Here is a 17,500-nt window from a genome sequence, read left to right on the forward strand (position 1 = left end):
GAAAAACGATCACCGACTCACAGTTGATGACATCCAAGCAATGTTAAAAGAAATCGGGCGAACGGATCTGAATAAGAACTCCCCTCATATTATGCGACATCTCATGGGTATTGGCCCCCCGCAGCTTCCTGAATCAATCTGCCAACAGGCAAAAAAAATTTGGGACCGGGTCCAACCCAACGGGCGGATGAACCGCAGTTATTCCCCTTACTACATATTCAAGATCCTTGATGCAATTCTTCCAAAAGATACTGGCACCATCAATGGCTGCAGATCTCACAGAAGTAAGAGAGTTCCGGCGGGTCATCTACTACATACACATGCAGGGACGGGATACCCTCAAAAAATGCGACGGAGAGGGAAAAAATTTGTTCAGAGCATCCTCGGATAGAGTAGACTGCCACTAACCGGGAAAAAGTCCAGCGGCACCAGGCAAAAACCCAGCAGCATCGGCCGCTCTAATTCTTGTGACCGTTGAAGATGGCAGCTGGATCATATTCTGTAGCAAAGTTTGTTTTTTGCAATTCTTGAGCATAAAACGAACCCAAGATTTCTTTGTCAAACAGATCAAATAATTTATAGTTCCAGGGTACTGTGTCGAGCACATCAACAATTTTAAATAACTCATTAGTCCATGTCTGAGTTAGTCTCTTCTTAAAATGTGATTTCCCACAGTGTATTCGTGTGACATCACCAACTCTAAACTTTGATTTCCTCAGATTAATTTCTTGTTCATATTCTAATTTTGCAAATGTTTCTGAGGGTTTCAATTTTGTTCTAGAGTAAACTGTGTCATTGTAAGCATCCACAACATCTTGTATGATAGAAACCCATTTCTTATGGTCGAGGTGAGTAAACGTTTTATACAATCTGTCCTTCAAAGTGCGATTAAAATGCTCAATGAAAACAGTCTTTCCTTCATTAAAGGTACTGTATAAAATGTCATACCATTGGCCTTCAGAAAATCCAAAATCATTCTATAATAGAACTCTGTTCCCTCATTGGTCCATAATTTCTTTGACTTCTTTTACTTTTATGAAATATCCTGTTGAAGGCTAACATCAGAGTACTTCCCCTTTTGTTTTTCAAAGGAACAACCCACACATATCTACTCCTCAAATCAGTAATAATGGTTAAAGCATACTTATATCGCCCATCATTATTCGGTTCAATCTTATCAGCAGACCAGATATAATGAACTTCTTTGGAATAAACCTTCCTTCTTTTAAACTTTGTGGTTTTGGTTTATGCACAAATTCCTCACTGCTAAAGCTGAACAGAAGATGGGTCCTGAAAAGTGCCCGATCTTCATCAAGATTCCTTGGAAAGGGAAAATGTTGCAAAGATATGAGGAACAAATCAAAAGATGTGTCTCAAACACGTATCTGGCTGTTCGTCCAAGAGTGATTTTCACCTCTCGAAGTCTGATTCCTGCAGTTAAGAAAGATGTTCTGCGTAAATCAAAACTTCGCAATATTATTCATGAGTTTAAGTGCCGATGTGATGCTCGTTATGTAGGCAGAACTACCCAGACTCTGACTGACAGAATCAAACAGCATGTCCCTTTGTCCATCAGGAAAAACACAATTGGTACACGAATACAGCCGGTAGATGCTTGTAGGTAGGTCCCAGCATCAATCCCAACATACTGTGCATCTGCTATTGGACAGCATTTGATTGAGAATGCAAACTGTGCTGAATATTACAATGTGGATGCATTCAAGATACTGAGTAGAGGACGAAGTACAACACATCTCCGAATACTAGAAGCAACATTTATCTATTTCGTGGACCCTGTGTTATGTCGGCAAAAAAAGTTTGTCCACTCGCTTTGCTTATTTGTGCAAAGAAGAAGAGGAACACGAACTCTTCTTACGACCACAGATTGTGATGAAGAAGATTCTACAACAACCTTAGCGGCTCTGCCTCAGACTCTGCCACCTCTGATTGGAGAGCTGAACACTGAACAGGTTCCTCCCACCTCGACCGTTGAGTGATGATGATGAGTCAGTAGAGAACGTCCAATCAGAATTGACTTTGTTGATCGCTTTCTATTAGACTGTTCTTCATTACTCATTCACTTTGTGTGAATTTCACCTGATAAGAGCACAACGAAAAGCTTTGTGGTTTTCTTTTTATGATAATGTCCTTCAAAATGTTTATGGCTAAGCGCATGTAAGTGGTTACCACTCTTGTTTCAAAAATGTCAAAAAATGAAGTTTGTTCCATTGCCTTCTCACTACATTTTCCTGAAAGTGTAAGTCTAACTGAGTTCAGAACAAAAAAACCGTATAGCTTAATTACATATATACATACACCGAAATATAATACTTTGAAGAAGGGGTACCTATTTGGATGGTTTTGCGAGTTTTCAATGAAATTACCTAATTTTTCTTTTTTGGCAAAATAAATGAAGGTCATTGTATATAACTTATTCTCACAACTAATCTAATAATCAAAATACCAATTTCTGGGATTATTAAGAAATAATACATCCCTATTTTTTTATTACTGCTCTATTCAGTGACTGTCAGATGCAGAAAAGCACTAAAAGAGAGAAGATTTATCGAACAAATTATTGGACGTAAATTTTCAATTCAATCAATTCTAGGAGTAACAAAAAGCTCTCTAAATTCTCCAAAACTGTTTTAACTACCTTCTAAATGAATAAAATATTTTTTAAATACCTGGAAAAATATTGTAAAATTTTTGTAAGGAAATTTATTTTTTAATCAAATTCAAAAAAATGTGACGTGCAGTCGGACAAAAATGCAAAATTACTCTAAACCAAAGCCATGCACGTTTTCACTATTATATCTATATCACTGTGCCCCATTTGTAAATAAATTTTCGTGAAAATAATCTGATGCACAGAAGAATAAAAGCATTTTTTTTAAAAACGTGACGTGCAGTCGGACATTTGGGTTGGAAAGTTCGGTCAAGCCGCTGTAATTAAGTATCCACCCGGATCAGCTCAATTTTTTTACATTGATTATTGGTTATAAGTTGAATAATTTAAGTCATGTGAATATGAGTTATTGAAAAACTAGTCATTTTGTTAGGGGATTTCATAGTCACAGGCTCTAAAAGGGCAATAAAACAAGAAAAAATAAAAATATGCCAGAATGTGCATATATCATGCAAATCCACCACTGACCGACACAAATGCTGATTTTCTCAGACGGTGGGTGACAATCTTTTGATTAGATGAGAAATTTCATATCGAATGTTTTATATGTTGCATTTTTGCATGGTCTAATATATGTCATATTTTAAGGTGAAACAAGAAAAAAGGCCAATACTGGGCATGTATATTCAATAAAAATCCTGTAGATTCAGTAATATACATCATAGACCCATGAACCTATATATTTTAAGGTCCTATGGAACACTGTCTGTGCAATGAACCAAATTTCATGACCAGTAGTCTTTGTGACTTTCAAAAATGCCACTCAAGTCAGGGTATGCCCTAAAATAGGGGTGGTAACCACTTACATGTGCTTAGCCTTATACATTTTACATATATATTACCTAATAGTAATAGCAGTCTATTAACTCGCTGTGCCGGGTCATTTGGAAGAAAGCTGACACCTGAACCTGAACCAAGCTTACTTAAAGCATCAATGATTTGCTTTTACTTCTCATTCCTCTTACCAATTTTCCCTGCAACATAAACCCCACAGCCAAGTGATTCCAGTAAATCAATATATACCCCATCATTCTCATTTTAAAAAATTCAACGGTTCATCAAAATAAGTTCAATCGTGATGCCCATCTTTTGTTAGAAGAAACATTAATCTTGGAGTTAATTTAACATTTGATCGAGCAGAGTTTAGAAATGCCAATTCATCAATGAATATCAATACCTTCTGTTTGACAAGATAAAATATTGCTGGTTCTTCTGTTGGAATGAGACCCGCTATGGTTTTTGAATCCACTGAATATTCATTGTTTTGAAAATCTCTCAACATAATTGAGAGGTTGATTTGCCTTCTCCAGTGTTGGAATAATCCCTCTTCATCATATTCTAATTCTCCTATATCTTCTAGTTCTTGCTCCGTCATTTGGCCAAAATATTATATCATTTGAAGTTTTTTTTTAGGGGTGTATTCTTTTGAAGGAGTTGTGGAAACCCCCGTTTCCACCATTTTCTGTTGAGAAGCTTTCAGAAGCAGTTTAAAATATTCCTCTTGTTTTCTTTCAAAGACTTCTTCACCTGTTAGTTTTTGCCTCCGTTTCTTCAAGATGTCTTCTTGTTGAGCTACTTTAGAAACCCACCTTTGATGTTCCTTAAATCTTCTTGCTCATCCATCTATTTATTGGAATATATCAAAAAGCATCTCATCTTCATTAACAACGATGTGTGTGTGTGTGTGTGTGTGTGTGTGTGTGTGTGTGTGTGTGTGTGTGTGTGTGTGTGTGTGTGTGTGTGTGTGTGTGTGTGTGTGTGTGTGTGTGTGTGTGTGTGTGTGTGTGTATATATATATATATATATATATATATATATATATATATATATATATATATATATATATATATATATATACATATATATATATATATATACAGATGTTTGGTACTACAGAACTTTAATATGGATACAAAAAAACACGACCGAATAGTGACTGAAGCTTTTCGTGCTGCACTCTTCAGGGTAAAAAATCACAGCAAATGGAGAAGGAAGTGAAGGCGTGTGCTTTTTCGCTGGTCTCAATAAGGTAGACGCTGATTGGTTCAACCGTAATGATGTCACGGTTAATCCGAACGCCCATTGGTCGGCTCATCATCTTCACCTCGAGCTCCCATTGGCTGGAGCAGAGTTCGTCGATGATTGACGTTTGCAACCACATCCTGGAGAGAGGGGGGATGGGTTTCCCCAAAGGTCCATTCACCATTTGTTGCCGTACTTCCCTTGATCTTTCCATGATGAAAGAGACATAGAGATCGTACAAATTCCTTTTGACGACATAATATTGGATCGGTGGTCAGGATGAAGGTTGCTTCCAACATACGTAAATGAAACGAGCTCCGACCTCGGTTCAATATCCTGAACATATCTGCATTGTACTGGTCTGCACAGACAGGGTTGGCAACCAGGTGCTGTGCAATGGCAGATGAAGCAGGTACAGTGACCGGTGGTTGCTGGATATTTCTGCATGCTCGCACTGGTTGTGTTCTAACCCTCACAATCTTTCTTCGAATCACCAAGGGGACGTGTTGTTTGATCCGATCAGCCAATCTTAGTGTTGTGCAGCCCACGTACCGAGCTTCACATCGGCACTTAATCTCATAAATAACATTGCTGGTTTGTAAGGTGGGTAGCACATCCTTGTTGACTGACGTCAGCAAACGGTGAGAGGTAAAGATTACTCAGGGTTGCACAGCCAGAAACGTGTTGCACACAATATGTTTGATTTGTACTTCAAACCTTCGTGATGATTGCCCTTTCCAGGGCATCCTGATATAGACTGGACATTTGTCCAGACCAATCTTCCGATCTCGTCATGTTTAGAAACTTGTGTATGTATCTCTTAACTATATGCTCAGGATAACCATTCTCACCGAGTATATTCATGATTTTGTCAATTTCAGCAGGAAGATTACAAGGTGAACAAATCCTCTGTGCTCTGTTAACCAGGATATTGATCAAGGCAATTTTGTATCTCGTGGAGCTGAAGGAGTCCCACCGAGTATACTGCCCTGTGAAAGTCGGCTTCCGGTAGACGGATGTTGTGAAACTAAGGTTGGATCGATCAACCAACATGTCCAAAAACGTTAACGTGTTTGACGATTCCAGCTCCGTGGTAAACTTCAGCGCTGGATGGAGAGTGTTGAGCCATGCCTGGAAATTGTCACATGCCGTCCGAGACTCAAACAAAGCAAAAATGTCATCAACATACCGATAGTATACGATGGGGGAATCGACCCCTTGCCGACCAGTCAGTTTCTGCATTTCATGATAGCCAAGAAAAATATTTGCAAGAGCTGAGCCTAATAAAGAACTCATGGCCACACCGTCCGTTTGAACATACATCATGTTGTTAAAACTGAATTCCACCTCCCTTGTTGCTGTGTTCATTAATTCAACGAAAACGTGTTCTGAGATCATTGGTTGTTCCAGATCGGTGTGATACAGCAAATGTGCACATATCTCAATCATCTCCGTCAATGGTACATTCATGAACAAGCTTTTAATATAAAAGCATGCCATGATGTTGTCCTCACTTGTCGGTGTTTTGGCTCTAATTGATTCTGCAAACGTGAAGGAATCCTTAACCACGAAATGAGAAAGTGAATCCAATACTGGTTGCAGTACCTCTCCCAACCACTTGGCAAGTTCATGTTGTGCTGATCGCACCATGGACAGTATCGGTCTTAGAGGGATATTCTCCTTGTGAATCTTCGGCAGGCCATACTTTCTTGGACATTGGGCTCCAACAGGTTTAATTCAGTCGTACACCTCTTTTGATAGTTCTCCATGTTTGAAAAGCTGCAACAGTCGTTTGACGATCTGACCTTCCACCTGAGGTGTGCGATCATGTTCCGTTAACACCGCCCAGATATATAAATTTGGTTTCGTCTTTCAGGATGTCCATCATCTTGTCGATGTAATCAATCTGTATATGTATATGTATATGTATACATTATATATGTGTGTATCTACATTCTCTTCATTAGATATATATATATATATATATATATATATATATATATATATATATATATATATATATATATATATATATATATATATATATATATATATATATATATATATATATATATATATATATCTTCTTGCATGCAAATCTTGGGCATGAGATTAGGCGCCGCAGCTTGTCCTCATGGGCACGGACCAGCTTAACGTCTACACACTTGCGCAAGTTTTCCATCATCTTGCCGAAGACAGAATTGTTCATGAGCTTGTAGAGATCCTTTTCAAAGTGGCCTCCTTGCGAAGCTCTGTGTTCATCCTGATGTAGGGCTCCATCCAGGGGCTCTGGTTGAACCACTGAGTTTGGTGGACCTTCTTAAGCCTCATTCCCAGGAAACGATAGAGCTGAAGGTTGCGGTAGTGCAGCAAATACTTGGTCTTGTCGAAGAGGTTTGGCACCAGCTTTTTTTTTACTTCGACCGACATCCCTCTAAGTTCTTGCTGGTATTCGGACATCCACTCCTTCTGAACTACCATGTGCTCTGGTTCCAGCGGATAGGCATTGTGCTTGTCCTGCAGTTCCTCAGGATATTCTAGGTCCATTTCTAAGATGTAGCCCATGGGGCTGTCTGCCAGGTGATCGGCAATGCTCCCAGAAAGATGCCCACAGTCCTCTACCCACTCAAACCCACCAATTGGCAGTGGCTGGCTCATGGCCCAGACATATAGGTTGTTGGCGTCAAGGTACAAAATATGACTATTAGGTTTGCTTGAGTCGTACCCTTCGAAATGTGGGTTGTGTTGCCTTTGCGTGGCGTTTTGAGATCATGGATATGCCTCCACGCAGACCCTTCTCGATGAGAAGGTGCTGGTCGTAATTCGTGAGAAGTTTGAGCTCAACGCCAGCTTTCTTCAGGAGCACGTCCCAGCTCAGGCCAGGACTTGTGTAGTAGTTGGCAGGGTCTATTCCATATTGCCGCTTTCAGGTCTTTCTGAAGGTCTCAAAGACATCTGCCAGAAGGAGCACGTCTGTACGAAGGTAGAGGTCATGGTAGTCTCCCATGTCTACACCCAAAAGCGGTCCAAACTTTTTGGGATTGGGTGTAATCCTTGTCGCTGATGTTCTCATTGCTGAGCTTGCTGTAGAAGGCCTCCTGGGGTGGTAGGGGATCTACTAATCTCTCCCAGGAGTCCATATGCTCATCGGGGTGTACACCCTTCCACAGTAGTAGTTGCCGCTTATACTCGTCAGGCTTATATGCGACTGTGATGTGGAAGTCCTCAGGTCAGTTGGCTGATGCAAGCTTGTCTTGGGAAGCCAGGAGGAACTGGGCACTGTCAATGAACCGGAATTCAAGCAAAGAACTCAGTTTTTTCACCTTCTTGAGCCCACTCCTTTGTAACATCATGCTTGAGATAGAATGAAATGTACTTTTCTATGTTGTTTGGGATACAGCTGATGGTACCTTTCATCTTGCTGATATAGCCTGCATCAGAAGATGTGTCATAGCCCTACAGGTTGTGGAAGACCACAGGGGTGATATGTTTCAGGTTTATCCTCAGCAGTAGGTTGCATTTTTTGTGGGCTGCCCCCCAAAACTTTCTGGTGATATGACAGTGGTCAAGGACAGAGTCACCCCCCCCCGAAACTACCAGAGACTTATCACATATGTGACAGTTGATGCTGGTTTTGTATGTCTCCCAGTCTTGGGGTGTCATTCTCAAAAGCTTAGGGTTGCTTAGGATATCGTTAATGTGTCTTTCCTCCTTCTGAATTGCATTGAGGAAGTGTTCTGCTGTGTCTGGACCCCGGTAGACCACTGGAGGCTCTGTTTGACCATCACACCTTACCACGATGTAGCCATAGCCGCAAGCCTTATGCCGTTGCATCTTCTGTGTGTTGCTCTGGTCACAGTTGAGCTCTGGCCCAATCATGGTGGTAAGGGCCTCAAAGTCAGCATAAATGATGAAGGGAGCTGGTTGCTGCTTGTGACAGTTCTGAAAGGAGATCATGTTTTTCCCCTCCTCTGTCAGTCATCTCTCCCCTCATAGCAGTTTGCCCTATGCCCTTGCATTCTGGTCGATGTACCTCCAGCAGCTCCTCATGGGAGTATCCATGTTGACACCTCTTACAGAAGTACTTTCGCTCCCTATGTTGCTCTGGTCATAGAGCAGACGGTTCAGGTTTTATCCCAGGTATAGTGTGACTAACCATCCTCAATTAGCAGCGGGTTGTGCCTGGAGATATCTTCATGTTGCTTGCTAAGCCTGTGGACAATCACCCCCTTGTCTTAGCCAAATACATTCAGAGCCAGGTTACTCTGCCTTTCTACATGCTTTATCTGTGATAGTGGCATGGGAGCATCAACCCCTGTGAAGTCGAGACCATCTTCTACTAGATAACTTGTAGGCCTGTACGCATGTCCCCCATGGTCCAATGGGAACAGAGCTGACTGGAGGGCCCACCTGAGACAGCGGTCATCCTTGTTCTTCACATTGACCACTGCTTTCTTGTTTCTGAGAGCTGCCGGCAGTGGGATATACGAGCCACCCTCAGAGGCTGGTAGCGACCGATGTCCAGCCACAGAAGTTCCACTCTGTCAACCTCCCAGACTCGCCCACTTTTCAAGAGTCTCCAGGATGTTTGGGAAAGCCGTGTCAAGTGCACTGCCAATCTCATGGGCCTGTAAGACGGCCTCCTGCTTGTGCCAGAGCACTGCAAGCATATATACCCACTCCTTCTCCTCCTTGTCAATCTTTTCCTTCCAGAACAGAACCTTCAAAGCAAGCTGGAATTGAACCCCCTTCAAGGAGAGGATCTCTTCCACCAGTTTCTGGTGAATCTGGGGGCACACACCTTCCAGGAAGGATTTAGGGTCGACCTCGAGTCGGTGAAACTTTGGAACATCCATCTGCCACCCTCGCCGAAAATGTCCAATGGCCCAGGGGGTCTTTTCAAATGAGGTCACTTTTTTGTTCATCATGTTTGGACAGCTCAAGAATGTCTTTTTGTTAGCTATCTGTTGTCTGGGTTTTCTGGGGAGGTATGGAATCAAACTTTCCCAGAATGGCCTTCCACCTTCTCTCCTTCCTCTTTCGTGGCGGAGCAGAAGGTCGGTATTTCATTGAAAGCAGTGGTTTAAGAAGGTGCTTCTTGACTGCTTCCGGAATGGGCTCATCCAAAATGTTCTGTACAACACCCTGGAGAGGCTCCGGTATCTGCATTTCTGCAAGCGATTGTTCGATGTGTTTGAATGAGAGGCCATCTGCCTTGAACAGGCCAAGAAGTTCCTTCTGGTATTTCCTGGCTGATCTGATTTTTTTTTTCTGTGGAGGGTTGGGATCGAACTCCTCCAATATGGCCTTCCGCTTTCTCTCCTTCCTCTTTTGAGGTGGGGCAGAAGGTCAGTGTTTCTTTGAAAGCAGTGGTTTTAGCAGGTGCTTTTTCACTGCTTCTGGAATGGACTCGTCCAAAATGCTCTGCACAGCACCTTGGGGAGGCCCCTGTATCTACATCTCTGCAAGCATGAGTTCGATGTACTTGTCCATGGTAACCATGTTCCATGAGCAACATTAAGGAAAATGAGCTAGAGATTTGTCTTATGAGGATGCTGTGAGCCTACATTCATACAATAGCTTCGAACGTTTGTATGATGAAATGGATGAAATTTTGAGTGCCACTGCCGACATGTCTGATTGTGAAATGGATGAAATTTTGCTAGATATGTCTGATAGTGAAAACAATTAAAACTTGCCGGCCTTCTCGATAAGAAGCAGGTTAATCCGGGGAATGCCATCACCCTGCTTGCAAAGCAAGACGTATATGCCTGCATTTCGCGCAGTATTCCCACGGCACCCTCTCGGTGAATCCTCCACGGTGACCCACTGTGCATCCCATCTGGGGTGGGGGCACCTGTTTTGGATATTCGCAATTGCAGCATCTACTGCCTGTAAGGCGCGAAGAAGGTTCCTTTTCTTATTCTTGCATTCCCTAATCCCTTGGCGTATTTCGTAGACAACCTGGTTGTTGAGCTTTCAACACATCGTTGACTAAGACATAGTATCTATGAAAGGTAAGGGATGGGTTTCAGAGCCAGAACTCCTTTTGGTACAAGGTACATATTCTGCACGTTCAACTGTGCCGGATACTACTTTTTGCTTTGCTTTTTGCGAAGCTACAAGAGTTGGAAGCTGTAGTAGTAGCGACTTGTATCTTTTTTGCTATGTACTAGCCCTTTGTTATTGATAAAGTTGGCCCCCGGATCCCTTAGCAGCTCCTCTCGTATGCGCTAGGGCATCAACACTTGGGCATGCTCCCTCTCATGGTTTTCGAGAACCAAGATCATGCTCGGCCCGATACGTGTCTCAATAGCTTTCTTCTCGCTGATCCGGTATACCCCTAGGGGCAGGTCTCGCCACTTGGTTGGCTGTTGCGCTGGCACCTCGCTGGTGGTTGAAGTCTTCGCTCTTTGGCCATTGAAGGTCTTCGCTTGCTGCTGCGCTATGCTCTTCCATGGTAGCTATAAATGGAAATCTCGATATACTACCAATATGCTCATAATGGAAATCTCAGTGGTTCAAGCCAGACGCCTATATTCATCTCTAAAAGTATGGGTCTGGGAGCATTCCCAGAGCTCTGGAGCCCTCTAAACACAAGGCAGCCCAGAATCCCCCTTTCCTATACAGTACTACTGGGGAGGAACAAGATTTGAGGGGATGGGATGAGGAGGAGGTGTGATTGGAGGAAATAAAGAGCACATTTGAGATGTGGAGTGTACCGATTGAGACAGTAAAATATCTGTTCGGTTGGAACAGAGCCCACAAATGTTTGAATACTGCACAATTTGGGATGCCAGAGGAGGAGCTGTTAAAAAACAGCAGAGGGCAGTGGAGAGGTGCGAAGAGAGGAGGTAGGACGAGGGGCAAGATGGGAGTGGTAAGGAGAGGGTATAACAGGAGAGGAGTGAGGAGGAGGTAGATTTAAGGATGTGTGCTGAATCGGAACTTCAGTTGGAAAAAAAAAAGGAATGATTGATGGAAAACAAACATGCATTGCAAGCTGGAATTTTTTTTAAGGTTTAAGTCAGAGATACGTTTGAGGATGCCAAGGGAAGGGTGCAGTAAAGGCAAGTTAAGATAATGGAGAAAGGATATGAAACTGTTGGACTTTTTAGACACAAGATGAAAGAATGGTTGAATTGAAAACAGGCTTTTGAAGAAAAATAAGAGTAGTGAATTATGATGGAATACAGAGAACCACATGTGTGAAAGAGGAAGTTGAAACATTATAAAAGAACGTTTTTTTTTTTTACTTATTTATAAAGATTAGGTAAGATTAGGTAAAGGAAAGGTTGAAGAAAAGATCGTGAAGGTGTATCGTGGATACCTTCACAATTACAGTGGGATTGCAAGTGTGGATCAGCAGAGTCGAAGGAGGAAGTCACATGGTTATGGGAGGTATAAGGTGAGAAGGGAAAATATTTTTTTGTTGTTGCTTAAAAAAAAAAAATTCAGACATGAAACAGAGAGTATAGATGTGAGGACTTGAAAGAGTGGTAGAGGGATTGTGGTGAAGATTAAAAAAAACAAGGTAATAAGGAGAAAATACAATAAACTCGATCGTGCACACAAATGAGGAAATGATTCGGCCTCAAGGAACTTGATATGAAAAGTCCAACGAATATTCACAAATTGGCACAAGTTTTAAAACAAAAACAGAACTCCAAACACACAGTAAACACAGAGATAACTCGAGGGGGAGCACTCGGTAGAGTGCAAAACCTCCGCCGCCAATACTGCTAGGTCACTCAAGTGAACCTGATATCCTATTCATTCAATTTGACGTCAACAGTGCTCACAGAGTTGTAGTTTGCAAATTTCCCTTTTACATACTCAATTAATTCGTCATAACTAGATTCCTTGAGACAGAAATTGATTTTACGTGGGTATATCCACCTGAAGTTCCAAAATCAGCTGCAATTATAATTTTGGCATGTTTTTTTTTGTTGGAAATCACTTATAACATGTAGAAATGCAAAAAAAATCGAAATTTTGTTGAAAAAAATTTGCAAAATTTTTTTCTCTAACAATTTTTTTTTTGGGGGGGGGGTTGGAAATCACATAAAACATGTAGAAATGCAAAAAACAATCTAAATTTTGTTGGAAAAAAAGTTGCAAAATTTTTTTCTCTAACAATTTTTTTTGGGGGGGGGGTTGAAAATCACATAAAACATGTAGAAATGCAAAAAAAAATCTAAATTTTGTTGAAAAAAAGTTGCAAAATTTTTTTTCGGGGGGGGGGGGGTGGAAATCACTTAAAACATGTAGAAATGCAAAAAAAAAAATTCAAATATTTTTTCAAAATGGCCACCATTGCGGCCATATTGGATTTTGGACCGAGTCCAAAATCTAATGGCATGATCCTTGGACCAGACCTAATCCCCCCCACCAAGTTTCGTTGAAATCCGTCGAGGAGTTTTTCCGTAATACTGTTCACAAACAAACAAACAAACAAACAAACAAACAGAAAGGGGGTGAAAACAGTAACCTCCATCCATCTTCGATGGCGGAGGTTAACAAAATAACAGTAAAAAACGCAACAAAAAATGACCGGGAAACTTATCTTTGAGAAAGTCGGCAGAGACCCTGAGGAACACCACCATAGCTCAAGAACCGGAACAGGAAATTCAATCAAGAGGAGTGGGTGGGGATAGCCGGAAGGTAGGTAGGTGCACTCACTGTTGAGTGGTCTATCCTGGATTTGAATGTCGACCAAGCTATAAACTGCCAACCTGGTGTTTGCCAACATTAGTTAGTGGACTTTAATGATCGCACGGTGTCTTTTGTGAAGAGTAGGAGTTATCACCAGGCACCCTGATCAAATTACAAATTATTGCTCAAATGCGTGGGGGCACTGAATCCGCAGCACACTCACGTCTCAATAATGATGCACCTAGCGGGTCATATTCAGAATAGAATCCTTGTGTAATATGTATTTGCTGACAACCTACTAATAAAGTGTAGACCAAGTAACATGGAAATCAGTGAGTGGGTGGAGTATGCTTTTGAGCAAGCAAAGGCGTGGCAAGATGGTGCAACACACCATCTGGATGTTGCTACTTCGACCAGAGATAGGCATCATATGGCGTGTTGCACTCACAAGTTAAACTGATCTCTGATTTTGGGCTGCCACTCCTCAAAGATCAGGCTCTGATGGTTATTGGGCATGAAGTCAAGAACAGAAGCCCATTGCAAATTAAATTCAAGGTGAGACCGAGTAGAGTGATGTGCTGTCACCAACTGCTGGGACTCACATCCCAGTCAGGCTGCCATATCACATTCTGTACGAGTGGATCCACTTTTAAGACCTGAAAGAGGCACATTGATTGTTTGTGTGAAAGTCTCAAAAATGGAAGGTTTTCACAAGCTTGCTGCAATAGTGTATTTGCATTCCCACAAAACAATGCATACAAACTACAAGTAGTGGATTTAAAAAAAAAAGGAAACACCAACAGAATGTCACTTAGTAGAGTGTTGGGCCACCACGTGCATCCAAGACGATATGAATATGACGTGGCATGGAGTCAACAAGGGTCTGGAACTGTTCTCCAGGAATATGGCACCAATCTTCCACAAGAAAATCCTCCAATTCATTTCGGCTTGATGGAGGAGGAAACCGCAGCCTTTGGCGCCTCTCCGGACAGTCCCAATAATGCTCTATGGAATTGAGGTGCGGCGATTGAGAGGGCTATGGAAGATGGTTACCCGTCCTCATTCTCCTCAAACCACCTGGTGACATGTGCCCTGTGGACTGGAGCATTGAAAATCTTCACTTTCTTTTTCCTAACTTGGAGGGCCCTTTGCTTCTTTTGGGTGTGCGTCTATACTGTACAGTATTTAGTTTTAAAATGGAAAATCCCAGCAATCCCAATTTCAGTAAATTTTCAAGAATGGTCTTGTACAGACAATCTTCCCTGCTTTGTGTTTTGCCTGGGATTATATCATTGAGAAAGACTATGAACAAAAATGTGAGTACCGGGCTTTGTCTGCACTCAATGTCCTAGAAGTTACTGTCAGAAGCAAGCCAAGGTGGCACAAAGCTCAACTTATCCATAAACAAAAGGTAGAAGTTTGAGACACCTTACTCTGATTGTGTAGGCAGCCTGAAAATTAGTGTGATCTGCACAGGTGTACAATGGGGCTCCTTTGCTGGAGTTATGACACAAACAATGTCCCAAAATCTTGAAAAGCGTGTTTTTGGCACAACTCACAGGGTGGATGTTACACCACAGAGGGTAGATATTATGTAGTGCATTTATGTTAAAAAGTATGTTAAGCCTGGTGTTGGCGCAGTGGTTAGGGCAGCGGCTTGGGATCCAAAAGGTCCTGAGTTCAAGCCCCGTTGGGCCACTGAATTAATACACCAGGGGGTTGACTCAGCCTGTCATCCTTCCGAGGTCGGCAAAATGAGTACCAGTGTACTGGGCCGGTGTATACCCCGGTTAAAATAGGTGTACTATATCCGTGTCGTAAGAGGCGACCACGGTTGCGTCAGGAAGGGCATCCGGCATAAAACATGTGCCAAATCACTATGCAGATCATACCGATGATCCGCTGTGGCGACCCCTAACAGGAGCAGCCGAAAGAAGAAGAAGAAGATTTATGTTAAAAAGTAGAGTAAATTACACCAATATGATGATGCCAACAGCAAAAAATATCTGCAGAATACAAAGATGTGCTGAGCTTAAAATCTAGACTAGTGTTTGGGGATGACCTCGTGTTTGTTCAGCAAGTTTAATGGGCTGATCTTTCCTGGTCCTGGCCTGGGACTTTCATGACAGTAAAATGACAAAAGGAAATCAGCCTCAATTTGACATCGTTTCAGGTATTGGGGAAGATCACGGTAGATAACGAGGATGGCGACACCTGCTGGTTAAAAATTAAAATAAAAAAATAAAATAAAAATAAAACCACTCAAAATCGTTGATGTGGAGTGGGTGGTACAACTACGTTTGATGGAAGCGTTCTTTACTGTGGTTATTGATTAGCACGAGTTGGCTATAGTTATATAGTCAGGTTATTTTTTGCAAGGAGAAGCAATGATTGCCTGACTGACATCTGTAGTCGATGGAGGAAGTTTCTCTTTATTCCCACTTTTGCTCAGCTATGGAAAATACACACTTAAGAAAAAGGAAGGAAAGGCAGGGGGAAAGGGGAGAAGAGGTATATGGGAGTTGGGAAGGGAGGGAGGGTTGGCAAAAGAGGTTGAGTATGAGAGTTGGGAGGAGAGAGAGAGAGAGGATTCAAATTCCATTATTTTCACATATGTACGATGGCCCGAAGCTGTCAACTTTGTGAACCTATAAGAACAAGTGAAGATATCGCAGAAGAGGTAAATAAATATACATCTTGTTCTACTGTGATTTTGCTCTGAACGTAATCCTTGCACAACCTCTTACCAGCTCTCCTTGCCGGCCTCAGCTCCAGCAATTCTCTACCTTGTTTGATGACCGAATCCTTCAGAGGCCGATGAGCCTCCAGCACCTGTTTGAAATTCTGTCAACAAAAACAGCAGCTGGAGTAGAATATTCTCAAACTTGCTTATAACACAAAAAGTTGCTTTTTAAAAAAAATTTTTGCCTTATACTGACAGACGGAGTCAATGGTCATCATCAAGCCTTTATGGCAGATCAACTAGGAACAGAAAACGATTTAAAGTGTTACCGTAGCTCAATTAGAAAAGTATTACATTCATTTTGTTTAGGCAAATTAAAGGCCCCAACAGTGTCCAAGACAAACCCGACCACATGGTAAAGAAAACCACCACTCAAAAGATAATTTGTGTGCTATGACGAGCACATTGGTGGGAAAAAAAACCCCAAAAACACAACCTGTGTCTGGGCTCGTAACAATATTCTGCTCATTTTAAAGAAGCTTTTGAGACTCTAGAAAGTTCTTGGTCTGAAATGCCTTCCATTCCTCTCCATATTTCCAATTTGAAAAGGTCCAGTTACATCCTTTATGGCCTGAAATTGCACAGCAGCTCTTGGGCAAGCAGATTGCTTTGAAACGGATCATTTGATTGGGAAATGTCAAATCTAGTCATAATAACCATCAGTATTTGGGATCAGCTGGCAGGATGACCTGGAGCCCTAGAAGTATAATGCATACTCACCTCTGAGCAGTCAAACCTGGGTTTGAATCTCAGCCCAGCTCTCAACTGTCAACCTGGTGTTTCACAGGCAGGGTGATTCATTCAATGTGGGTGCCGTCCATCGGATGGACATTACAAGCCGGGCATCCCGTCTGCCAGCATTAGTTGGTGGACATTAAATATCCAATGGTGTCCTTCGTGAAGAGTCGGTGAGCTATCGCTGACTCCATGGCCAAAATTCAAAATTTCTGCCTTGACTTCCTGTGTCAGATTAGTGACCTACGCCAAGAAACTGCTTTAGCAGAAGGGACACTCTGCATACAGCATTGTGCATGAATGAATGGAATTCTCGATCAAACTCACAATACAAATGTCCATAAATGCTGTAACTCCAAATAGGAAGCACGTAGCATACCAATGGTACCACTAACGTCAACTCACCCAAGCCTCACAATGAACCAGGCTGCAGCTGTGAACAACTTGCACAACATTCAAATAAACAAAAAGTATGTGCAACGTGCACCAGTAAAGTGCCCACAACATACTGATCTGGGCTCGACGATACACCACAGGTTGGAGCACAAAATTACATTTACAGTTACAGTCGAAAAGTTTCAATGTGTATGAAGCAACGATGTATTAATCAAACCTGAACAATATTGTTTGGAGAATTATTTGTCACTAATATGTTC

At 41.9% G+C, this 17,500-nt stretch overlaps 1 protein-coding gene across 5 annotated transcripts in view; it reads right to left on the reverse strand.

Moving 5' to 3' along the window:
- LOC147028403 (A-kinase anchor protein 6-like) overlaps window positions 1–17,500 on the reverse strand; it is a 72,243-nt gene that overhangs the window by 14,543 nt on the left and 40,200 nt on the right. For all 5 annotated transcript variants that reach the window (XM_085878758.1, XM_085878759.1, XM_085878756.1 and 2 more), the window contains one exon: window positions 16,114–16,210. In XM_085878758.1, the coding sequence (XP_085734884.1) occupies window positions 16,114–16,210 (97 nt within the window). The remainder of the gene's footprint in view (window positions 1–16,113; window positions 16,211–17,500) is intronic.

Source organism: Eptatretus burgeri, chromosome 4 (genome assembly GCF_056783735.1).
Source record: "Eptatretus burgeri isolate ZD-2024b chromosome 4, Ebu_testis_v1, whole genome shotgun sequence".
In the NCBI taxonomy this organism is placed as follows: Eukaryota; Metazoa; Chordata; class Myxini; order Myxiniformes; family Myxinidae; genus Eptatretus; species Eptatretus burgeri.